Source organism: Cervus elaphus, chromosome 14 (assembly GCF_910594005.1).
Source record: "Cervus elaphus chromosome 14, mCerEla1.1, whole genome shotgun sequence".
In the NCBI taxonomy this organism is placed as follows: Eukaryota; Metazoa; Chordata; class Mammalia; order Artiodactyla; family Cervidae; genus Cervus; species Cervus elaphus.
The window spans coordinates 81,309,590-81,335,632 of NC_057828.1; the positions used below are offsets into that span (position 1 = coordinate 81,309,590).

Sequence of the window (26,043 nt, forward strand, 5' to 3'; positions counted from 1 at the left end):
CATGTGGGGACCAATCCCATGGATTGGTACACGCACACAGTGTACATGCCACCCCGCGTGCAGAGCACACACCACCCCGCACACAGGTGCGGCTGGGTCTGCCCGTGGTTGGCCTCGAGAAGGAGGCCCTATGTCTGCACCCGCACCTACCACTATTGTCGAGTTCCTGCGAGATGCCGTGGGCGTGGTGGGCAGGGAGTTGAGTGAGGAGCTGGCATTGAACTCTTCGGAGCTCAGGTTGTCGGAGGCATCACTGAGCCCACTGCTGATGGAGCTGCTCTCATCCCAGCTGTGGGCGGGGGAGAAAGGTGAGCAGTCAAGACAGAAGCCAGGGCGAGAACTAAAGTTCCCTTATGGAGGAGAGGATGGCTGCACTCCAGCAGACAGACAGGCCAAGAACAGAGAGTCTGGGGGTTAATCCTAGATTTGGTAGCAGAGCAAAGCTTGATTTAAACTTGCTTGTATTAAACACCTGGTGATGTTCTTTTATAAAAGGAAGGGACTAGCTTTATTTGTTCGTTTCCAAGGCAAAACAATCAACATAAACCAATATCACAGTAATCCAAGTCTATGCCCCAACCAGTTATGCTGAAGAAGCTGAAGTTGAACGGTTCTATGAAGATCTATAAGACCTTATAGAACTTACACCCAAAAAAGATGTCCTTTTCATTATAGGGGACTGAAATGCAAAAGTAGGAAGTCAAGAGATATCTGGAGGAGTAACAGGCAAGTTTGGCCTTGGGAGTACAAAATGAAGCAGGTCAAAGGCTAACAAAGTTATGTCAAGAGAACACACTGATCATAGCAAACACCCTCTTCCAACAACACGAGAGAAGACTACACAGGGGTACCAGATGGTCGACACCAAAATCAGATTGATTACATTCTTTGCAGCCAAAGATGGAGAAGCTCTACACAGTAAGCAGAAACAAGACCAGGAGCTGACTGTGGCTCAGATCATGAACTCCTCATTGCCAAATTCAGACTTAAATGGAAGAAAGTAGAGAAAACCACTAGACCATTCAGGTATGACCTAAATCAAATCCCTTACGATTATACAGTGGAAGTGACAAATACATTCAAGGGATTCGATCTGATGGAGTGTCTGAAGAACTATGGATGGAGGCTCGTGACACTGTATGGGAGGCAGTGATCATCCCCAAGAAAAAGAAATGCAAAGAAGCAAAATGCTTCTCTGAGGAGGCCTTACAAATAGCTGAGAAAATAAAAGATGTGAAAGGCAAAGGAGAAAAGGAAAGACATACCCATTTGAATGCAGAGTTCCAAAGAAGAGCAAGGAGAGATAAAGCCTTCCTCAGTGTCAATGCAAAGAAATAGAGGACAACAATAGAATGGGAAAGACTAAGAGATCTCTTCAAGAAAATTAGAGATACCAAGGGAACATTTCATGCAAAGATGGGCTCAATAAAGGACAGAAATGGTATGGACCTAACAGAAGCAGAAGATATGAAGAAGAGGTGGCAAGAACACATAGAACTATACAAAAAGATCTTCACAACCCAGATAAACCACGATGGTGTGATCACTCACCTAGAGCCAGACTTCCTGGAATGAGAAGTCAAGTGGGCCTTAGGAAACATCACTATGGACAAAGCTAGTGGAGGTATTGGAATTCCATTTGAGCTATTTCAAATCCTGAAAGATGATGCTGTGAAAGTGCTGCACTCAATATGCCAGAAAATTTGGAAAACTCAGCAGCAGCCACAGGACGGGAAAAGGTCAGTTTTCATTCCAATCCCAAAGAATGTTCGAACTACCGCACAATTGTACTCATCTCACACACTAGCAAAGTAATGCTCAAAATGCTCCAAGCCAGGCTTCAACAGCATGTGAACTGTGAACTTCCAGATGTTCAAGCTGGATTTAGAAAAGGCAGAGGAACCAGAGATCAAATTGGCAACACCTGTTGGATCATTGAAAAAGCAAGACTGAGTTGCAAAAAAACATCTACTTCTGCTTTATTGACTATGCCAAAGCCTTTGACTGTGTGGATCACAACAAACTCTGGAAAATTCTTCAAGAGGTGGGAATACCAGACCACCTGACCTGCCTCCTGAGAAATCTGTATGCAGTTCAAGAAGCAACAGTTAGAACTGGACATGGAACAACAGACTGTGTTCCAAATCGGGAAAGGAGTATGTCAAGGCTGTATATTGTCATCCTGCTTATTTAACTTATATATGCAGAGTACATCATTCAAAATCCCAGGCTGGATGAAGCACAAGCTGGAATCAAGACTACTGGGGGAAATACCAATAACCTCAGATATGCAGATGACACCACACTTATAGCAGTAAAGTGAAGAAGAACTAAAGAGCCTCTTGATGAAAGTGAAGGGGGAGAGTGAAAAAGTTGGCTTAAAACTCAATATTCAGAAAACTAAGATCATGGCATCTGGCCCCATCACCTCATGGCAAATAGATGGGAAAACAATGGAAACAGTGACAGACTTTATTTTTGGGGGGTCCAAAAATCACTGCTGATGGTGACTGCAGCCATGAAATTAAAAGATGCGTGCTTCTTGGAAGAAAAGCTATGACCAACCTAGACAGCATATTAAAAAGCAGAGACATTACTTTGCCAACAAAGGTCCGTCTAGTCAAAGCTATGGTTTTTCCAGTAGTCATGTATGGATGTGAGAGTTGGACTATAAAGAAAGCTGAACGCCAAAGAATTGATGCTTTTGAACTGTGGTGTTGGAGAAGACTCTTGAGCGTCCCTTGGACTGCAAGGAGATCCAACCAGTCCATCCTAAAGGAAATCAGTCCTGATTATGCATTGGAAGGACTGATGCTGAAGCTGAAACTCCAATACTTTGGCCATCTGGTGGGAAGAGCTGACTCACTGGAAAAGACCCTGATGCTGGGAAAGATTGAAGGCAGGAGGAGATGGAGATGACAGAGGATGAGATGGTTGGGTGGCATCACCGACTCGATGGATATGAATCTGAGCAAGCTCCGGGAGTTGGTGATGGACAGGGAAGCTCGGCGTGCTGCAGTCCATGGGGACGCAAAGAGTCGGACACAACTGAGTGACTGAACTGAACCGAGCTTTATCTGGCCAAGGAGGATGTTCTATCTGCTCAGCAGAACAGTGTATTATAAAGACAAGGCAATTCTTGGATTGACCTAACCATACAAACCCATGTCCCCTCCAATCCTAAAATCACCATGTCTTTACTTTTAGATGTGTTCTTTTAGGTATTTCGTCTCCCTTTTCTAAAATTCTCTATACCTGGTAACTAGGGTGGAAGAAGACTGATCTTTTCAGAGCGGCTTAGATCCATCACGTCTCATGCTTCTCTCTTTACAGGGTTCACCCCGTAGTGAGACCAGGTCCCGCTTCTCAACAGCAAGCCCTGCTCCTCTGGTGACGGCGCCCCACTCTGGGCGCGGTGGCCCAGCGCAGGGACCACACGTGCTCAGAGGTCTCCTTTTCCTGCTAGCTGCTTGGAGCATGGACGGCTGTCAGCATCTGCCTGAGCATCTTTCTATCGGAACCTGGTCCACACTCCCAGAGAGCCGGACCCAGCCTCAGCCACTCTCCCGCAGTGCCTTGGCATTGATTTCTGTGTTTGACTAGTTTCACTGTCAGAAGGTTTACTTTTAACATCTGAAAGAAATGCCTCCTCCCCTATTCACACCAGACTCCTCTTGTATCATCTGAGCTTGCTACCAAAGGCATCTCTGTGTTCACACATTATTTTCAAAGCTCAAATTCCATCTTCTACAACCTTTCTTCAAATGTCCTGTTCCCCACGCCTTCCCGCATTTCTATTTCTTCCTTCTGGACCCTAAAGAGTTCTCCAGGTTCCTGTGAAATCTGAAGTTCCACTTTCAGCTTTGGAGCCTCAAACTGAACATGGACCTCTAGCAAGACTGCAGTGCATGAACCCGTGTCCGTGGGAACCTCTAAGCCCTCATTCATCAGCTTCACATGTGTGCTGAAGAGGCTGAAGATGTTTTCCATGAATCTGCTGGTTTCTGGAACACTGTTCCCTTTTGATTTATTTTGAGTTTCATCTCATGGAACAAAAATCAGACACACAAGGCATCTAAGGGCTTGGCCCAGACTTAGGCCAGTCTCCCTGTGATTTATTTGCTGGGAAGAGGAAAGTGGGTGGTTTGGATGTTTGGCTTGTTGTTCTGCAGGGATTAATCCAAACACAGTGAGAAAGCAAAGAGCAAGGGATTGGACCACACCACAGAGCGAGCTTGACTTCATTACTAGGAATCACGGCCATCACAAAATGGCCATCCGACTCTCCCCCCCCGAGTGGTGATGTATATTAAATCTCACACCCGTCCTGGGCTAAGGTCGTCCTCACCCCCATTTTGAAGAGAAGAGACACTGAGGAGGAAAGATCAATATGGTTGTAACATCCCATCGGCTCTCCTGGGTCAAGATGAGCTCTCTGGCAAGCACACACACACAATTCCCAGGGCGTTCTCTCAGGTCAAAGACACGAGAAGTCTGTCCTTCCACTGAACCTTCCACCGAGATTAACTGGTGGTCATTGAGGCCTCACAGCAGAGAAAACTCTCATGGGTAATGAGGACTTTGCAGTCCACCAACCCCAAATTTCCTGTCATTTCCCGTGTTGACGGAAAGCCTAAGGCTGGGATGGGGGAGGGGGACACACGCTCCTCTTGGCTCCAAAGATGTCCCCTCCCGAGTCACAGACCCTCCTGCGGTCATGAGGAAGCATAAGCCTAATTGCCGAGAAGGTTGGCTGGATGACCGGAAGCCTTCCTGGAGAAATTGCTTTGTAGGTGCTGAACAAAAGGAAAATTCCGTGTTCATGACTGAAGGGGTAAGCATCTCCAGTTGGAGAAATTAGACAAGTATTATATGCTATAGGCAAGGCTCGAATATTATGAAACACTATACAGGGAGAGGACAAACGCCCCTTATCTGTGGTGACCACGGGAACGGCTTCTCGTGCCCACTGACACGCACCCCGCACGGCCCCCGCCCGCCCCCTGCTGCCTGCACCCCGCCACCCCAGCCGCAGGCTCTGAGAGCCTGCTCTCAGGTGGAACCTCGGCCCCTGCGTCAGTTCACTCTCCTGTTTCAGTGAGTGCCTCTTGCAGTAGATTCCTGGAAAAGCGTCCTCGGAAGGCAGACTTTATAAGATCTAACACATTACAAAGTGTTGTTTTTCTATTTCACGTGTGAGATTTTGGCCGGACGTTGAACTCCTAGCTGAAGATAATGTCCTCTCCAACCGTGAGGGCCTTGCTCCATGGCCCAGCCTCTGCCGCTGCCCTTGTGACTCCCAGTCCTTAAGGTTTCGGTGGGTTTCCTCTCTGGGATCACTCAGCACCTCCCCTGGTGTTCTGAGGCATCGCGGACAATGTGGCTGGTGAGGCCTGTGTATGCGTGAGCTGGTGCCCCCCTGGCCCCTGACACCTGGACACTCACGCCCTCAGCCCTGGGAAACTCTCTCCAGTTACTCCTTTCACGGTTTCTTCCACTTTCCAGCTCTCTCTCTCTAGACTGTTACTCAGACGATAGTCTAAGGTTGGGGTTCTGATTTTCTCTTATTTTCCATCAACACACACACACACACACACACGTATGTATTTTAAACACTACTCTTTGGGCAGTGGCCCCAGTTTTATCTCCATTGCCTCCTTTAAGATCTCCGTTTCTGCTATCAATATGTTTCTATTTTATACAACAGCATTATCGGTCTTTCTCTCAAGGATGTAACCTCTTCTCTTAACTCTCAGAGACGCTCACTCACTTGTCTGTCTGGAGGGGCAGGTCCACAAGCTCTCTGCCTAGTTCCTGGCTCCAGCTTACTTTGTTCTGTCTTTACTGGTGAGACTTCTGGGAGTGCTGACAATCCTTGGCTGACGCTTACCTGTAAGCCTGGGCCCCTCACCCTGAGGTCTTTGGAAGCTCTGTGTTCACAGGGAGGACCTGTCAACTGTTTCCACTGTTCCCGCATCTATTAGCCATGAAGTGATGGGACTGGATGCCATGCTCAGTGTTTTGAATGTTGAGTTTTAAGCCAGTTTTTTCACTCTCCTCTTTCAGCTTCATCAAGAGCCTCTTTAGTTCCTCTTCGCCTTCTGCCATTAGAGTGGAATCATCTGCAGGTTGTTGATATTTCTGAGGTTGTTGATATTTCTCCACGCAATCTTGATTCCAGCTTGTGAGTTATCCAGCCTGGCATTTTGCAGAGAACTTAGTATTCTACATTCTACCTATAAATCCAAACAGCAGTCACTAATGGGCACCTGGCATATAGGAGAGGTGTTCTCCTGTGCGTTTACATCACTTTACACCACCAACTTGGAACCAAGCTCTCCCTCTGGGGTGGTTACTGTAAGACCTTTCTCACTCAGCCTGAGAGAAGACAGTGAAGAGCGTCTGAAGCAGCTCAGGAGGGGCTGAGTCACACAGAAACCAGACAGCAGAGGCGACTCGAGGGGCGTCTCTAACGCCCTGGGACAGGTCAAGTGGGGAACTTTCTCTGCAGGATATTTATCTTCCCATTTACCCATCCCCTCAAACCCCTAACCCTCCCCCGCCACATCTTAAACTTCCCACTTCCTGTTTCCACTAGAAGCATGACTGTTTCTTCCTGTCTTCCTACCTTATCTACACCTCCAACTCCTTCTCCGTCCTCACCCCCCAGCCCAGGCCCGGCTGTGGTACCACCAGCCCGTCGCCTTTTCTTCCTTCACGTCTCTCTTGCTTTTGCTCTGGGTCAAATCTGGACGTGCTCACACTTGAACCCCCATGAAAGCCTCTACCCACCCCACTGTCTACAGAGCCCCCTCTTCCGGGGATATACCAAGCACCATCAGAAGAGGCCTGACAGCCTTTCCAAAACCTCCATTAGCTCCTCGCTGCGGACACAACCAACTCAAACTCTGCATCCATGAGCAGGCGCGTACTGCATGATTAAGAACACAAACGTGGGGGCCGGACTCTCAGAACTCAAGTCCCGCAAACTCTGCCCAGGGCTGAATTTGAGGTCAACATGGCGAACACCCCGGAGGTCACATCTACGGGGCAGCATCAGCCGATGGATGTTTGATGAAGACTGTGGAGATCTGGCTCACCACACAAGGAGGGGAAAGATGGGAATGAGACAGGAAATCAGAAAGAAGAGGAGGCAGAGTGGGGTGGCTTAATTCTCCATGCACACCGGGAATGTGACGCAGCCTCGTGGGACACGGGTGGGCAGGGCACGCCGCCTTTCCCACGGGCCCCCTTCTTGCTCCATGGAAGCACCGACGTGCAGCAGGAGGCCCCTCACCACCACGCGTGACCTCTCTGCGAGGGTTCAGGAGTCCTGGCATCACTGTGGGCACCTGATGGGGGGCGCGCAGAGCCGATCTGCCTCCACGGGCTTCTCCCAGCCCCGCGGTGTGCAGCCAAGGTCCACACAAACACCAGCTTCCTCCAGGCTCCCGTGGTCCTCTGCATCACCCTTCCCGTGTCTCCTCATCACGTCTCGGGCTCTGCGGGAGCGTCCGCCTTACAGGCAGTCTCCCGAGGGGCAGGACAGAGTTCTGGCCTCTGTGCCTCTCACAGTGTCTACACAGCAGGCAGACCTGTGAAAGCGGGGGTGCACACTCAGAGAAGCGGTTACAGCTTCCCTGTGCCAGAGATCCGTTCTCCAATAGTGACCTGTAGTTTGTTTCTGAAGGATCCTCGCTTCAGTGGGAATCGATAACCTTTCTCTTTGTAGAGCTTCCAGATCTCCGCTTGAATTCTCGGTCTACGCAAGCACGTGATCCAGCCCGTCTACCGGATCCTTCAAAGTACTTAGAAAAAGTACTCCATGATCCTTCTGCCAGCTCCAACACCGAGTCAGCTGTCGGTTCTGTGAGTAAGTGCATGGGAAGCTATACCTGGGAACGAACGCCCCAGAGCTGAGGGCAGCGTCGGCCTCCCCCGCGGTGGAGCCAAATCTCGGCTTTGCGGTCACTCTGCGGTCACTTTGGTTAAAGTCGGGTCCTGACGTCTCGGGGGCCGGATCAAGGCTGCTCTTCCTGTGGGGCTGGGACGTGACCGTGGTGACGCCAGCCTTCTCTGTGTTCTGCAGCCCGGCTGCCGGCTCGCAGGGGCTGCCCCGGGCGCGAGAGGAGGGCCTTGTGCTTGCGGGGGCCCCGCTCTCAGCTTCTCCTGCGCTGTGCGGCCAGGCACCGGGCGGCTGCTCTGTGCTCCCTGGCTGGGAAGGGCGTCTGCCCCGTCTCTACCCTGTCCTTGGTCATCGGCTGGCGGCCCCTGCGTGCTCCCAGGGAAGGCGTTGTGGGAAAGAACTGGGGCTGGCCGGGGTCGTACTTGCTCTGTGACTGTGTCTCCTTGTAGCCAATTCACATGTAGCCTCCAGAAGTTTGTACGGAGTCCATCTGTCTCCTTTTCCTCATTGATGGTGGGTTGACCCCCCTCCCACCGGGCCTCTGGGATGAAAGCCGCCAAGCATTCTTGCTCCCCGGAAACTTGGTTCAGTTAGAACACTCTGTATCCTTAGGCACTTATGGTTTTCTTTTCTAAATCGTAATTGTTACTTCTCCAGCTTCCTGCCACTGGGTGGAAGTGGCAGTGTACGGCGACTCTGCACTGTTCCCGTCAGTAAATCACTAAGCCCTCCATCTAGGCTGCGAGCGTGGCGGCTGATTGCTGTTCCCGTTCCCACTTCCTGGCCCTGGGCCGCGTGGGGGCACCCATCTCTGTGGGAGGAGAACCTGGCCGCGGAGGGGAGTGGTGCACCTGGACGCTGCCCCGACTGTCTGCAGGCCCGGGGCGGGCGCATCCTCCCTCTGGGGGCCGCGCCAGCGCTCACAAAGCTCTTGGCTGCGGCCAGGCGCCCCTCCCAGCCGTCGCCCCCAGAGCTCAGGGGCCAAGGGAGCCTGCAGGCCACCAGAGGCCGAGGGCCCGGGCCAGCGGCGGGCCGGGCCGGCGAGCCGGCGGTGCACGGGAAAAGGCCTCAGTTCTCCCTTCTCCAGCAGTCTTTGGAAGTCATGCCTGACATTGAATCTGTTTTCCTTTGGTCCAGAATATATGTGCCTGATGAAGCAGTAAAGAGATGAACCTGAGGAAACCACGTTTCTCTGGTTATTTACCACTTAGTGGATAAGAGCTCTGTCCACAAAACCTTATTTTTTCCTCAGAAACATCCAAGATCCAACAGACTGGTGTGAGAGCAGGGCTGGTTGTTTTCTTCTTGTGGAGTCATTTTCACTCCCAGGTGAGGCTTCCCCAGCGCCTTGGTGGTAAGGAATCTGCTTCTAATGCAGGAGACATGGATTCAATCCCTGGGTTGGGAAGATCCCCCAGAGAAGGGAATGGCAACCCACTCGAGTACTCTTGCCAGGAAAATCCCATGGACCGAGGAGCCTAGCAAGCTACAGTCCTTGGGGTTGTAAAGAGTTGGACACGACTGAACAACTAAACAACAGCTGACTCTGAGGGTAGCATCAGGCAGACAACAACCCCGAAGCATTTGCAGCTGCACTCTGCACCCCCGAGGAGACCACCAGGACACAGTGAGCACACACGTTGCTCCCAGGTGGAGCTGACGGAGCTGGAAGCCTGAGGTTACAGCCCCAGCAGACGCCCAAGCCCTCCTGGTCTCCATCTGGTATCACTCCCTTCTGAACAGAAACTCGCTCCAGGACAGCAGAAGGCTCTCTGACCACAGAGTAGAAAGCCTTCAGGAAACACAGTCCTCAACTGCTCATAAAAAGCAGCCCGAGTCAGACGTGGGAGGCTTCCAGGGCCCATCACTGAACCTGCAAGGGTGGCCGTGCTCTGTGAACCTACGGACATCGGGTGGGCCCCGGGGAGAGTCACCAATTCGGGACCTGCGATTCAACCCTTGCGGGGCCCGGCCATTAGACAGGTGGCAGTGAGCAGAGGTGAGTCAGCGGGACTCAGGCCTGGGGCAGAGCCCAGCCCCACTGCCACGGTGAGGACGGCGACTCCCGTGATGGGCTGCGGGTCAAGACAACGGAACATCCCACCGGCATAAGCGCTTTGGACGAGGCCCCCAGATGGCGCGGCGGCCCCGCAGCTCAAACTGCTCTACTTCAGGGGACCAGAAAGGTGGACAGGGCTTGGTCAGGACCAGCCTGAGTCAGAACCACACACGGAAGGAGCCTCCAAATCACTGTCATCCTGACCCTTGCTCCAGGTCTGAAGACGGCCACGGCCTCCCTGCTCACCGTCCAGGACGGAACGTGACGGCCGAGCCCCATGAAGCTGCCGAGGCTGTGGTGGGAGACGGCTGACCGCGGGGCGTCCGCGAGACCCATGGCGCCTGCTTCAGCACCTGTTTGCTACAGACCTGGGCAGAGGGTGTTTTTTTTTCCAGTATTTTTTGTTGTTGATGTGGACTCTTTTTAAAAGTCTTCATTGAATTTGTTACAGTGTTGCTCTGTTTTATGTTTTTGGTTTCCTTTGGCTGCAGGGAGTGGGATCCTAGCTCCCCCGACCGGAACCGCAGCCCCTGCACTGGAGGTGCAGTCTTAACCAGGGACCGCCAGGGAGTCCCTGAAGTCTTCAAGCAGGAAGACGCTGGGTCCCGGGATCTGGGTCAAACAGCAGAGGTGACGGCCGGTCCTGAGGCCGAACTTGGTGCTGCGGAGCATCCTGGATGCTCCTCAGTGCACTTCGAGGAGGCCCTGCCCTTCGCTGTCCTGCAGGCCCTTCTGAGAGGTGAGTAGCTCGGATGACAGCCAGGCCTCTCTGGAGCTCACTCCCAGCCCGATGACGGGTCCTGACCTCACAGCTGGTCGGTGAGGCTCGCTCTCTGGCCCCTGCAGCAAGCAAGCACCCTGTCCCCTTGGTTGCCAGGGGGTCAACTCCTGTTGTTGTTTAGTTACTAAGTTACGTCTGACTCTCTTGTGACCCCATGGACTGTAGCTCGCCAGACTCCTCTGTCCATGGGATCTCCCAGGAAGAATACTGGAGTGGGTGCCATTTCCTCCTCCAGGGGGCCTTCCTGACTCAGGGATCAAACCCGCGTCTCTTGCCTCTCCTGCAACCGGCAGGTGGATGCTTCCCCACCGAGCAGCCAGGGCAGCGCAGTGCCCTCACAGGTCTCTGTAACAGGGCAGCCACCGGCCAGGCACATCTACACGCAGAATTCCTGAAACATGGCCGGTCCAAACTGAGGTGTGGTAAGGGTTCACATTTAGCACCAGAGTCCAGAGACTTCGTTTGAAAAAAGAATGCTCTAAAAAAAAAAAAAAAAAAAAAAAAAAAAAAGAAAAAAGAATGCTCTGTATCTTATTAATAACTTCATATTAATACTTAAATGATAATATTTTTAGATATCTTGGATTAAACAAACCTTGTTATTGTAATTAATTCCACCTGTTTTACTTTTTAAAAACATGTCCACTAGGGAATTTAAAATGACAGATGTGGCTCACACAACTTCTGGAAGCCGTGTCTTGGAGGAAACTTTTGGTTGACAGGCTGTCCGCCTGGAAGAGGCGGGCTCATTGGCGAGGCTGTGGCTGCAGTTGGCCTGTGACCTAGGTCAGTGCCAGCTGAACCTTCTCCGGATGGCACCAGGTGTGGCAGAGGCACTGGGCACATACCCTGAATGACTGACCACAGCCCTGAGCATCTAAGAGGTTAAAGCGAATGAGTGATACAACAGGGACAGAAAGAAGACAAGGCGATGGAGGAGTCACAGCGTAACTGAGCACCTGAGTGAGGTTCAGTTCTGAAAACGACGGGGGCCACGCAGAGAGCCCAGCGTTCTGCTCAGGCACCAGCAAGCTCTCGCCGCCCCGCGTGGCCTCAGCTCTGCAGGGCAGGCCGAGCGCAGCTTCACTACACGTCTGTGGCTTGGCTGAGGCCACAGCGAGGCAGCCGGGTCTTGCCAAGGACGAACTGCAGAGAGATTTAGAGGAAGAGGGGGTGGGGCAGAGAAGAAGCCAAAGTAAACGTCTCGCGCTAGGGGTCTGCCAAGTCTAAGGGTAAAGCTCACCAGCAGAAGGAATTCTGAGGACCCAGTGACCAGAATCCAACAGGAAACTGGAGGATGTGTATAATCAGGGGAATTTATTTGGCCCCCTTGGTACATGGCAGTGAGCTCATACCCCTCACTCCCATCCCTAAGAAAACTGAGGGCTTCAGCAACTTGTTACAGACACTTCCTGGACTGCAGATCTGCTGAATTTTGTCCAACTCTCAAATGCTGAGGCTAATTTTGTGAATGGGCTGGGGACTCTAACATTCATATTTAATCTCTGCAGATCCCACAACACCGTTTTGGAGCCCATTACTCTGTGAGACCTGGGCAACACCTTGGTGATGAATCCTTACTCAGACCTGGCCTGGAAGATTATGAAGATGAACACCACAGATTCAGGAAGTGTTTCCTGGAGGTCAAACCCAACTCAAGTGAAAGTCAAGAAAATCAGATGCCATGCCCTCCTGTACTTTGATCATCCCGCCGAGTTGCGGAATCACCATTTCCACTGCCGCCTCTGTCTGTCAAGTGGCTCAGCTCCTAGTTTCCACGTGGGCATCTGGAGGGGCTGCTATAAGCACACAGGCTGCTCGGCCACCGAGAGTGTGAACGGCACCCTCGTGGACGCATCCCCATCTTAGCTCCCTGCACCCTTCCCCTGCCAGAGTTGACCGCTGTCACCACCCAGCACAGCCCCCTCCCCTCTCCTGGAAGGGTTACTGCAGGGGGATGCGGTCCTGGCCTCGGCAGAACCCCGCCCGGTCAAGATTCAGCTTGTGTCTGAATCTGGAGGGAGGCCGGCTCAGCACTGGCAAAAGAATGATCTAGAGAATGAGCCCGCTGGCTTCGAGTGCTTAACTCTGGAGGACTGGGTGCTCCTGCAGGTAACGTAGGAAGTTCTGTGCATACGTGCAATTTTCCAGTGTCTGATCACACCTTCGGAGTCTCAAATGTCTGTGACTCAGAGAAAAGTTCTTTTAAATTATCATCTTGCCTCCTAACACCCTGCTTCAAGCATAGCCTTCTTGATTCTGGCATTTAATCTCTACCCTGAGGTTAAGACAGTTTCTCCCACTTAGACCACTGTTACAGACTGAAATGTGTCCCCCCACACCCTTAAGTTGAGGCTATAACCCCCAATGATTATATTTGGAGCTAGGACCTCTAGGGAGGTCATTAAGGTTAATTAAGTGAGGTCAGGAGGGTGGGGCCCTGATCCAACAAGACTGATGTTTTAAGGAGGAGGACCCACCATGTGAGGGCCTGACTCGGCCAGAAGACAGTTCTCACCAGAAACCAAGCACCCTGACCTTAGAATCCCAGCCTCCCAGACTGTGCGAGAATTGATTTCTATTGTCTAAACTCCCAGCCTTCGGTATTTGGTACAATTAGCTGATTCTATATTCATACATGAAAACATTGGAGCCTGACCACCTCCAGGGTCCAGGCAGTTTTCAGTTCAGCGGTTTACTAACATGAGGTCTTTGATTGTGACTCCACAGGTCATTACAGTTCACGTAGAGCACCCAGATCCATCAGCAGGCTCAGCAGAAGGTACGGGCTGGGAGGGGCGAGGAGGCAGGAGTGAGCGACGGCTGCTGCTCTAACTTGGCAGGGGTGTCCTGCTGGAGAAAACCCATGTTCTTATGATGAAACCAGGTTCTGGGTGTGCTCCCCCAATGACACCATACGTGGTCATTCAGCCCTGCAAACAGCTTGGTCAGCACTTTTTGGAACTGAATGGCTGCAACTGGATTAGAGGAATCAATGTATCTCATTGGCATCTTCATGTGGGAAAGGATAATTGCAGGGTGGCGGGCGAGACAGAGAAGGGAGAGGATGGGGAGGAATGAGCGAGGGTTTCCGAGGTGTGGCTTATGGCTTTGCCATGTCAGCTGGCAGGGCCAGAGCGTAGGAAACAGCAGAACGCGGAGCTGTTGAACAGGAGTCTCTCTAATTAAGACCAACTGCGGGTGAGGAATGCTGACTCAGCTGGCCGAAGCCCGATGGGGTTCTCTCTTGTTTCAGAGATTCCTACTTTCTCAGAAGTAGGAGTGAAAAAAGGCACTTCCTTATTTTTCAGAGTGAAGAAATTAAATCCTTCACAGAGTAAAACGTAACTGGGAACCTGAAGACGAGGGAGAACCCCACAGGATGCAGCCTGTCCACCTCTGGAGGATGAAGGGCAGCACCGGGGGCCATTCCCTCTGCACTCAGTACTGTAGCTGAATCCCCTGGGCCTCAATTTCCCCAGGTGTAAACAAGTCATCCAGCACCTTCCAGCAGGATGTTCTGAAAGTTGAACATCTGGGAAAATAATTTTGATTCCTAACCTGGACAAAGAAAATTCTGACAAAAACTAACACATCACAAAATTAAGGTGCCGAGCGTTAAAAGTGATCCCAGTTTGAGTGTCTGCGTCTTCATCAAGAGGAACAGTCGACAGCATGCTGTCTGGGACCCACGGCCCCTTCGCTTCCTAAAGTCAACACAGACGTCCCGTTTCACAGGCTTTTGGAAAGGGGTGAAAATGCTGTCAGCGCTGGCGTTTCGGGAGACACTTCCTGCTTCCTCCCCACATCCCTGGCTCTTTCGGAGGCTCTTGTCAGGACGGCCTCACCCAACTCCCAAACCCCTGGCTGACGGAAGGGACGACGTACGGGCCTTCTTGCACTCCTGCACCGTCTTTAAACCAATAAGGAGTTAGACACAACCGACGGTACTCTGAAAAGCCGGGAAGCTCTGCACCTAGAGCAGGACTTGGCAAGTTTCTCCTGGAAGAGCGGTCATCACGTTAGCCTTTGATGGCCACGCTCTGTGCACCCGAAGCAGGAACACAGCCACAGACAGTACGGAAATGAAACTCGAGTTTCATATGACTTTCAGGTGTCACAAAGTATTACCCTTCTTTTAATTTCCCCTCTCACATCACTTAAAAATGTGAAAACCATTCTGTGCTCTGTGGGCCAAACCAAAACAGGCAGTGGGCCAGATTTGGCCCAGAAGGCCAAAGTTTGCTGACCACTAGGCTAGAAGAAACTAGAGCAAAATGGAAAGTAACTCTTCAGCTGACAAGTCTTGGACCAAAACGCAACTCTAGACTAAGAAAGACCTCTCCTTTATTCCCTTTCAGTGCCCTTCTTATCCAACCTGCTGGGTTTACAAGTCAAAACAAGATTTTCCTACCAGCAATGTTACTGGCTCCTTTTGACACAGGAGAAGAAAAGGTTGGGGGTGGGGATGGAGGAGGCAGGAGAGGAAAAGAGAAGGAAGAGAGGAAGCTCTAGGCTGGCCTGCCCTTCACTGTGAGAGTTGGACTATAAAGAAGGCTGAGCGCCGAAGAATTGATGCTTTTGAACTGTGGTGTTGGAGAAGACTCTTGAGAGTCCCTTGGACTGCAAGGAGATCCAACCAGTCCATCCTAAAGGAGATCAGTCCTGGGTGTTCATTGGAAGAACTGATGTTGAAGCTGAAACTCCAACCCTTTGGCCACCTGATGCGAAGAGCTGACTCATTGGAAAAGACCTCGATGCTGGGAAAGAATCAGGGCAGGAGGAGAAGGGGACGACGGAGGATGAGATGGTTGGATGGCATCATCGACTCGATGGACACGAGTTTGGGTAGACTCTGGGAGTTGGTGATGGACAGGGAGGCCTGGCATGCTGCAGTTCATGGGGTCGCAGAGTCGGACACGACTGAGCGACTGAACTGAACTGAAGGAGGAGGCACTGCCTTAAAACAGGATGAGATAGATTCAAACATATTTGTAGTTTTAAGAGTAGATGATGTGAAGCTGACAGAAGCAAAGCCTTTTCTAGTGAGAAGCACAGACCTTGCCCCAGGGATGGGGCAGACTGGGACGTCCTGGTCTCCCGTTAGGGTCACGGCAACAGAGGGGTCCCGGCTCCAGATCGCAAAGCAGCCTGGGAGCACAGGGCAGGCATCAGAAGCGGTGGCAGGGGGTGCAACCAGGACGCCGTGAGTGGCAGCGTGGGCAGTGAGCACCCAGCTGTGCGCAGGCACTGGGCGGGACGCGGCCTCCCACAGACCTGGCGGCCCTGCCTTCCCTTTGAACACCTCACACCCTTCTTCTGACCACCCTGTGTCACATTCAACCTCTCACCTCAGAATCCCTGGCCTTGCATTATCGCCTTTCTTCTCTTTTCCTCTATTAAATAATAAAAGCCCACTTTCCAATTTCCTCCTAGTATTTCCACATTAAAAACCAAGGACATCATTTTTCTGGTCACTGAGTCTCCTCATCCAGTTAAAAATCCTGACTCGAAACAGACAGCAACACACCACCTGTCTCCCGCCTGTGATCACCCTGACAGTGTCCTCGTTTCATCCACCAGAGAGGAGCGTGACAAGGAACATTCATTCAGAAAGCCAGCAGAACAGAGCAAACACACACTCCCAATCTAGGACCTAAGAGAAACTTCCCCGCGTCCGCCTGCTTGCATGTGTCCTGCCGGACCCCTGGGAGGGTGTGGTCAGAGACCCGAGTGCCCTTCACGTCCACCAAGAGGATCAGCTCAGGATAAATACAGAGCTGGTGACAGGACGGCGGCCTTCAGGGCACACACAGGCAATGTCATCCGAATCCGCGACTGGCCTTCCTTTTCAGCAGCGGCACTGAGAAATCAATCCAGGGCAGAGGGTGAGCACCTGCGAGGAGCTGCCACCCTCCCGAGACCTCTGGGGAGGAGTCCCGCCGACAGCCGGCCGTGGACGAGGCAGGTTACTCTCGAGCAGGTCAGAGGCACGGTCACAGAAACTGCTGTCCCTTCACTGAATGTAAGGAAGAAACACCTGGGGGTAAAGGTGAAGCTGCTTCCCAGGTTCCAGGAACACTTGGATAGCGCCCATTTAGGTCACTTGCAGTTTTAAGTGGCTCTGGCTGGATTTCTTCACACCCGTAATGCCTGCAACTCATCTTCATGTCATATCCTCACTCAAATTCCAAAAGAAAAATGTCTGTCGTACATGCTGGCAGTGGCCAGAGCTGTAGGAGTCCAGGGTGGTAACAGCTTTCTCTCCACAAAGAATCAGCAGCTGAGGCCTCAAAGGAGCATCAGTGCATTGCCAGTGAGGCTTCTCAATTTGCTCCTGGGGGAGCTCATTGGATGCCTCTGTTGCCACCCTGATGTCATTATCTCAAAAGAAATGGTCTTGAGAAGGTAGGAGAATTTAAGGGCATGTTTCACAATGGGACGTTTGTTTATCTGTGTGGTTTTAATGATAAAGATTTTAGTTGTAGCAAAGCAGTCCACGTGTGAGTCAGGCTGCCTTGTGCAAAGCTGCTGTTCGCTTACTCAGCAGGCAGCAGGGGTCTGACCCAATAGGAGTTACGACCTGTGCCCACCTGGTAGACAGGACCGGCAGGACTCTTCACTGCTGGACACACATGCAGCAATGGACCAGAGCAAGGTCTGCAGCTGTACTGAAGATGCGAGGCTTTCTGGAAGACACCCTTAAATGATGCTACTGACCATCATGCCACCCAACACCAGAAACGCTGGAGCCCAGCATGACGGTCCCCTTCCGTCTGCAGAGTCGAGAAGTTACCAAGCTCACTCACTCACCTGCCTGTAACCTTCCTCACAGCTAAGCAGGTTCTCCACCTTCCCACCACCCAGTGCACTGTGGATGTCCAAAGAGCGACTCCAAAATGCTCACAGGTAAAAAGCTGTCTTTAGCATGCTGCTTCGGAGAAGGCAATGGCAACCCACTCCAGTACTCTTGCCTGGAAAATCCCATGGACGGAGAAGCCTGGTAGGCTGCAGTCCATGGAATCGCTAGAAATCAGATATGGCTGAGCGACTTCACTTTCACTTTTCACTTTCATGCATTGGAGAAGGAACTGGCAACCCACTCCAGTATTCTTGGCTGGAGAATCCCAGGGACGGGAGCCTGGTGGGCTACTGTCTGTGGGGTCGCACAGAGTCGGACACAACTGAAGTGACTTAGCAGCAGCAGCAGCATGCTGCTTTCCTCCAGATCCACGGCACCTGCTTTCATCAGAAGGGCATGCCTTATACACTGTTTTCTAGTTGGGATGGATTTGTGCTCATCCATGCATATATTCTAACCTTAGTTTTCTTGTGAACATCACCAGATTGTGAAAACAATAGTTACCGTATGTCCAATATTTAAATACGTGTCTAACCACTGTCCTGGACACTTACATACATGCACAACCTCACTTAATATTCGTATCAGCCTGGACTAGGATATTATTTCCATTTTACCTGTAAGAGAGGGGAAAAGATTTAAGACCTGGAGAAGGGAATGCCTACCCACTCCAGCATTTGGCCTGGAGAATTCCATGGACAGAGGAGCCTGGCGGGCTGCAGCCCATGGAATCACACAGAGTCAGACACGACTGATCGACGAACACTTTCACTCTAAAGGTCACAAGCCTGCCCTTGGCCCCACAGCCTCCCTTAGTGTCACGATCTGTCTGACTAAAGACCTGTCATTAACCACTGAGCAGAACAGAAATATTCCCATCAGGAGGGAGACAGCTCTAGTTAGGCGTGGTAGAACTAGCGAAGCTAAATTGGGCATTTGCTCAGATCACAGGGAGCTCTCTGGCGTGTCACTCTGCAGGGTGTGGTTTGGCAGCTTTCCAAATGATGTTCTGCTGCAGGGCAATGATCACTTACAAGCCTCCAGGGGACTTTTGCATAAAAAGATGGTCTCCAAGTCAAAGGCAATTTGTATCTGCTCTGCCGAGTTACTGAGGTCTGGAATGGAGAATCATGAAGAAATGGGGTTGGTCCTGGACCTCAAAAGGCCTGAAGACTCAAACAGAAAACTCCCGAGAGTGGTCTGCTTCTCAGGAACTGGACAAGGGCTTGAGCACACAGCAGGCCAGCCATCCCCACAGGCCCTTCCACGAGCGCACGTCGGCTCCCTTGGCACAGGCCAGTGGACAGCGTGCCCCTGCAAGTCGGTGGCACGGGGCTGGGACGGTGCAGGCAGCTCTCGACGACTCAGGTGCCTCGGCCTGGGTGGGAGGGCTTTCCGGAGCCCTGTCCACCTCCTTCCACATGGGATTCATCGAGAGCCCACGTGGCCTGAGTGTGAAGTCGTCTCCAGAATGGCACTGAGCAAAGGACTCTTTGTGGCGACAGGTGAAACTAAAATACCCCTGGTAGCAACGGCCTGGGTGCTGGGCAAGGCCTACGGTGGACGCCGTGGGGACACCTGCCTTTAGTGTGGCCCTGGAGTGGCAGAGCCCTAACCGGGGGTCCGCAGGGTCTTCCTGTGTCAGCCTGGCCCCAGGACCAAGTCACATACTCCCCACCAAGAGCAGGTCAACCAGCCGGCCACTAACTCCACATCCGCAGCAACCTGCCCTGCCTGTCAACGGCACGGCGGCTGCTAACTGGTCTGCTTGCGGGGAGGCCTGTCTCCCTTCCGGTGTGTCCCTGTGGTGCACACTTTCCTGGCTTCTGTCTCTGGGAGGGTCTTTGGTTTCACAACAATCCCCTACATTCACCCACCAGAGGCCAACACTTACGTAGCCCTGTTTCCAAAGAGCCATCCTATGTGGAGTCTGCCCAGGACAGATCGAAAATGAGTCAGGAGCAGAATCGGCAAGGAAGTTACATGCGGTGCAGTTCAGATGTCTTCCAAGCACACCCGAAATGGAAGCCCAGGAGGCCCTTTCTGGCCAAGAGCGCTCAGCATTTGAGTTGAGGCCGCCCTGAGCGAGGACTCATGGAGGGCTCTTCTCTCCAATCCCAGGCAGTGGTCAAGCTGAAGGCCACCAGGTCTTCCTGTCAGACACCATGTGCTGGGATTCAATTAAACATGGGCCTTTTCCAATCACCCAGTTATGGGCTGAAATGTACATGGTGAAATTGCTTCTGCTTTCTCTATTTATGAAACATGCCGTATAGTCCCTCATCAACGTGTCCTCGAGGCTGGACTGCAGTACTTACAGCACTGTGGCTCCCAAAGAGACAGTCTTCTCCCTCGAGACAGCCACCTCTTAAATCCGTGAGTGCCGTTCATCTGGGAAGGCAGTCCTGGGCAGGCGACCAGAGAGCTTTCTTTGCCTGAGGGCATATGGGTCTCTAATCTGTTCTCAGACCCCAGGTCTGGGATGCTAGGCAAGGTACCTTTTAACTTGAGCCTCCCCCCTCACCTGACCCCCAACAACCCGTGCATTCTTTCCTAATGTAAAGATTTCCAATAGCAGCATAAAATGAGCAGTTAATAATAGGTCCCAACATGTAATTTACAGTGGTTTCCAAAAATAAAAGCTTCATGGGGGAAAAATCTGCAAGTTACCACTGTGAGGTAGACACGAGGGATGTTTCCTCACACCAAGGAAACCTGGGCGTCTGCACACAACTGGCAGGCAAGGACTCCAAACACAGTCCTTGGAAATGATTTTCTTGTGTAAACCAAACCCTAACTTTTCCCTCCCTCGCCACTCTGTCTCCTTCTCCTCAACCAACCTCACAATTAAGCACCCAAGGCCTGTTCCTCAGTGTTTCCTTACATTTCTAGAGAGCAAGAAGGGAAAAAAGGCGATGCTATAATCTGTTACCTTTCTCGCACTTTGTCTAAGGTGATGCCTGGAACCCCTTGTTTGCTTGCCAACCAGCCTATAATGCTTACGTCCTTGAAAACCAGCACTTGTTCAGGATTTAAAAGAGGTGCTCCTGAGAGGCCCTCCAGATTCGTGTGTTCTGACTGCTTCTCATCCCCTCACTAAGATTCTCCACTCTTAATCCTCCCAGGGAGGACTGGGCAGGTTTGTCCAAAGAAATCTGAGCATCCGGAAACCCCACTGACTAGAAAGCTCACTTGTCTCTTTAATCGAGGTCTTAAGGAAGGCCGAACTGTTGCCCCCACCACGAGGGGTCAGTGATCTGGCTGTGGTGGGCACTGTGGTTTTTATAGATGTCTCGCCTTTATCTCCAAATTAAGTGCCTTCTTATCAAGAGCCATTTAGTCCACGGACTGCTTACTCTCAGTGAAGCATCTTTGTTGAGGGTTCTGAAGATTTTCACTTCAGAGAGCAGGACAGCTGAATACCACTTTGTGAGGGTAGGTCAAAGGTCAGTCTCAGAGGAAAACCCAGCTAATGCATGTGAAAGACTCCAAGTTTTTAGGGAGAGTTTTCCATGCATGTGAAAGTAAGCCCATCTCTCACCTATGACAAAGCCCTGAACAAAAAGAATGAAAAGAAAAGGAATCTTAATTCTTAATCAGTAAGGAGATGAAACAAAGATCTTAGTTCAGAGAAACAAACCACAGGCAGGTGTTCAGGCAAGGTAGAGACATTCATTCCCTGCCCCAGGCACGACAGGCTACCCACTTAAGGACGAAGGATGAATGGAGGAAAAAATAACAGGGAACTGAAAAGATTTAAACTTCTCAAACCCTCACCTGCAAGTGCCAGAGGGAGCACGCACACAGTTCTGAAAGGCAGGTGTTCCACACAGTTCTTACAGAATCAGGTTTGAAGTATCCGCAGTATTTTGCAAATGTACGTACCCAGCCACTTTGGGAACTGGTTATAGCGTTCAACACCCTTGAGGATGATTCTCTGAGGCTGACTGCCATCATTCTGGAACAAATTCTCAAGCCATCACTCTCCACTCAGACATTCCATTCCCTCTGAACCACCGCCCGTGAGCCTCTCCACTGCAGTGGCCCTACTTCTCCTTCAAAGGGAAACTAGGAGGGGGAGTTTCACCCTGGGTTCCAGAACAAGTCAGTGGCAAAGCCAACACTGGATTTTTGGGTACTTCATCTCTTCACTTCAGCATCGAAACTGTTCTTCAACACTGTCTGGGTACAGAATGTACACTTACCCGTTCCTCCATCACGCCTCCTGCCACCTCATCTCCCCCAGGTCAAGAGGGACAGAAGTTTTTGTTCTCTAAAGGCACATATCTTAGGAAAAAATAACAGTCTTGAGAACACAGGAAATGACTGGCTATGAAATGACTTTGGGTATTAACATGCTTTTCTTGGGCAACTTGGAGTTGGAATCTCTGCTTTGAGGCTTTCTGACCAGTCTGGGGCTCTCTGCATAATCTTTAAAGAAGTTGAAAGAAGGAAGACTGAAATTAAAAGAGAAGTTAAAATCAAACTGGCTTGTATTTCTGGAGAAGGAGCCTTCAGGCGACAGACAGAACGAAAACATCCTGTTATCCTTCCCCTTCTGCTCTGACGCGGGACAGATCCAGAGTCACCGCATGTCTGGCCAGCAGCCCCTGCATGCTGTCCCCAAGGCCTGAGTGGAAGAACTTGGTCAATGCCCTGAGGGTCTTGCTGAGGGAGCCGAGCTCCCCTCCCCTCCCATACAACCCCTTGCCTGCACAGCCTCTGGGGCCACCGCTGTGCCCAGGCTTTTCATGCAGAGACTGCCGGACACAAGCACTTGGAAGATAATGCAAACATGAGGTGCCTCGTGGAGGACGAAGGGGATTTCCATAAGGCACAGGATGAGACTGGTCTCATTACACATCCCCTCTCTCTCAGTCCGTTTATAGGAGCTGGCCTGCTAACAGTGGACCAAGGAAAATGGAGGGAAATTCATCAATTAACATACAGCTCACTGTACTTTGAAGATAATTCTAAAACACATTCGAGCACTAAGAAGAGTGGTCTTAATGGGCTTTCCTCATTCAGGGGAGCCATCTTTGTAGGAAGAGGTTATTCACAAGTCCTCCCCAACAGCAGCTTGAGGCTGGCCCGAAAGGCAAAGTTGCTAAGCATGAAGCCCATGTTCGAGGGAACCCCTCTCCCGGGTCTGCCATGGGAGCTGAGTTCTGGGAGAACAATGCTCCAGGGACCAACTCTCAGGAGCAGCAGGCATGGACATTGAGCTGGGAACCCAGAGCCTGGAAATTGCAAGGATGTTTGTGAAAAAGTGGAACTGAAAGAGAGGAGCTCAAATGGGACAAACAGTATGAACTATGGGCACGGAACGCACACCGGACAGTCACTAGGAAGAAAGGGCCAAATGTCCAGAGGGTGACGGCGTGCCACGAGCCCGCCACGCCCATTGCCCTCCTGACAGCTGCTTCCCAATGGCTGTGAGTCTCTTCTCTTTCTGACCGCTTGCTTCTCACTGCAGATACTGGCATCCCAGTGTCAGAAGCCGGCACCCCACCCTATTACAAGTTAATCGTACCGCCACGGCCACTGAAGTAAGCTGTCTGTTGTTCTGTCTGCAGTGATCACAACGATGCCTGGCATACAGGAGGCAGTTTCAACAGGCGCTGGTGGAGAACTGACTTGCTTTATTCCATGTAGCCATTTGACCCTAAAGAGCTAGCGTGACAGAGCACTGGCCACCGGTATACTCGCTAACCTCAAATTCGCAGCCCATCCCTCCCTAGCCACCCTCTGGAACTACAGTCAATATCCTGTGATAAACCACAATGGAAAAGAGCGTGGAAAATAGTGCACACATGTATAACTGAGTAACTTCGCTGTGCAGCAGAAATTAACACAACACTGCCAATCAACTATATTTCAATACAGTAAAATTCAAAAAATACGATTTATCCACATCTGACCTGTTATATAAACTGTCTTGATGGGACCCTGCTGGCTATTTGTTGTCATCGTCCAAAGAACATTATTAATTCCACATACACATCACTTTTGAGTAAGAGACCCTGTCCGCAGGAACCTGTGGTTGGACACAGCCAGCATCACGCAGTGAATGACTGTTGGGGGAAAAGTAGAAACAGGCTGGAGAGCAGCTTCCCTGGAGGCTGAACTGACACACCACCAGCCCTTGCTTGCAGAGAGCGACCATTCCCCGAGGAAGCCCCAGTGTCCTCAAGCTTTCAGAAAGCACCAGGCTCCTTAACCAGACATCCCGCCCAGGGTGCAACGGGCAGAGGGACCAGCCAGAACTGTGTCCGAACTTCTGCTTCACCAACCTACAACCTGGGATAGGCACGTCTGTCCACCACCCTCACCCCAAACTCACCCCCAGCTCCCCAGTGGTCATGTCATCAGCAGCCTTTTGAGGTCGTCATGCAGAGTAAACACAGAAAAAGTGCGGCCCCAGCTCGGTGCAGGGCAGGGAAGTCAGATACAGGGCTTCCCTCCCATCTCCTCTTTTGAATGAGCCCCCTGCTACTCAAACGGCCCCAGCAGCAACACATCTAGGAGAAAAGTCCCCCCAGGAGGCAACTGGCACTTGCTGCAGCCTCCGTGCGTGCACGGCCGCAGTGAGCATCCCCGACTGCACTGACAGGACAGCTGGGTTGCCGAGCATGCGCACACGTGCTCGTGGCGGGTCTGGGGAGGTGCTGCGACGTTCTTTCGTCTCAGTGTTTTCCTGTAGTTTCTGCATCCTCCACGGGGCAGCATCACCTGACTGCTTTGAGGGCGAGGGTGAGGGGCTCTGTTCCTCCAGCCATGAACGTGGTTTGAGGTGACACTGGATCCCGTCCAGAGGAAACAGCAGGTTGTGCTACTAGATCAGAGGCTTTCAGGCAGGGCTCTTGGTGCAGCTGAACATGCAAGGATGGACAGAGCTGTCTGTCTCACACTAGGAGCCTGTGTGACGGTGGACATCCCGGGGAGGGTGGGTCTGGGCAGAGAAGCCGGTAGATGGCACAGAGCCTCCCACCAAGGAAAATCTCCTCCCTGTCTCCTCAGAGGAGCTCATGTTCATTTGGGAAACTCTGACTTTATCGTCAAGGCCCAGGGAAGATGCCGCCTTCGCCATGAAGTCCTCCCGCCCTGTCTGCTTCCGGGTACCACAGGTACATCCACTTCCTCCTGCACGACTGCCTCTCATGTGTCTTGAAATTCTCAATGCTGTGTACATGTGTCTGCTGACATTTTTAAAAACTAACTTATTTGACTGCTGGGTCTCTGTTGCTGCGCTAGGGCTTTCTCTAGTTGCTGCGAGTCGGGGGCTACTCTGTTGTGGCAAACGGGATTCTCACTGTGGCGGCTTCTCTCGTCTCAGAGCACAGGCCCTAGAGCCCCAGCTCAGGAGCTGGCACACGGCACGTGGGATCGTCCCGACCCAGGGATCTAACCCATGCCCTGGACTGCAAGGCTGATTCTTAACCAATGGAGCACCAGGGAAGTCCTGTCTGCTGACTGTTGCTTGTCTGTTTGCTCTGCAAGACTCCAAGCTTGCTGAGGGCAGGGACTGTCCACCACTGTGTCCCCAACTCCCACATCGGGGGTGCTCACGACACAGCTGAACAGATGGAGAAGCGCCAGCTCGGTGGGGGTCTGCATTCCTCCAGCACCTAGCATGCTGTGGGCCCAAAGTATCACATGGTAGAGACTGAACAAATACATGCTGGTATTTTTAAAGGTTGCGTTTTTTCAGGTGGTCTTTGTAATTTGCCGTCAAAAAACAGGATGTATAATATACTTCCATAATTAGCATAGAATTTGGGCTAAACAGAAGTCTGAAAATGGACCATTAAGAATTTACGTAAAGATCTAAGACATACTCTAAGCGGAGAGCTGTGTAGTCTGTCACACTGACGGGCACGTTCATCCGGGCCCTAGCAGGATGGCAGGGAAGGATGCCGAGGGAACGGGCGGCCTGGAGAATCGAGGAGGGACCTCGGCTATGTGACATCACCCGTGAAGCCTCCGTGTTGAAAGCACTCTGCTCTTTTGTGCCTGTAATCCGTTTTTTAAGTTTGTATTGGAGTATAACTGATGCACAATGTTGCATTCCTTTCAGGGGTACAGTGAAGTGCATCGGTTACACACGGACATGTAGACACTTTTTTGGGAAGCTCTTCCCAGAAAGCACTCCGCCCTTCGCACCCTCTCACCATCGTCCCCACACCCTGGGAGCTCGAGGACACTGAGGCAAGTGGCCGAGCAGCTAAGGTCACAGAGGGATCTGCGGTGGAGCCAGGGTCCGAGTCGGGCCTCACGCCGAGTCCAGGCTCTTCCCTCACACCCGTGAGCGGTCGGCCAGTCCTCGACCTCGTGAGGCCACGACTGTCCTCGGCTCCTGCTGCGTCGGTGTGGCAGGTCCCCTGGGCCTGGGTTAGGGTCCAGGAGAACAGCTACCGGGAGCAGGCTCAAAGGCT

The 26,043-nt window shown here is 51.7% G+C and overlaps 1 protein-coding gene across 13 annotated transcripts in view; it reads right to left on the minus strand.

The window, feature by feature from the left end:
- Positions 1–26,043, minus strand: part of NAV1 (neuron navigator 1) — a 190,661-nt gene that overhangs the window by 24,369 nt on the left and 140,249 nt on the right. For all 13 annotated transcript variants that reach the window (XM_043923147.1, XM_043923145.1, XM_043923146.1 and 10 more), the window contains one exon: positions 151–289. In XM_043923147.1, coding sequence (XP_043779082.1) covers positions 151–289 — 139 coding nt within the window. The remainder of the gene's footprint in view (positions 1–150; positions 290–26,043) is intronic.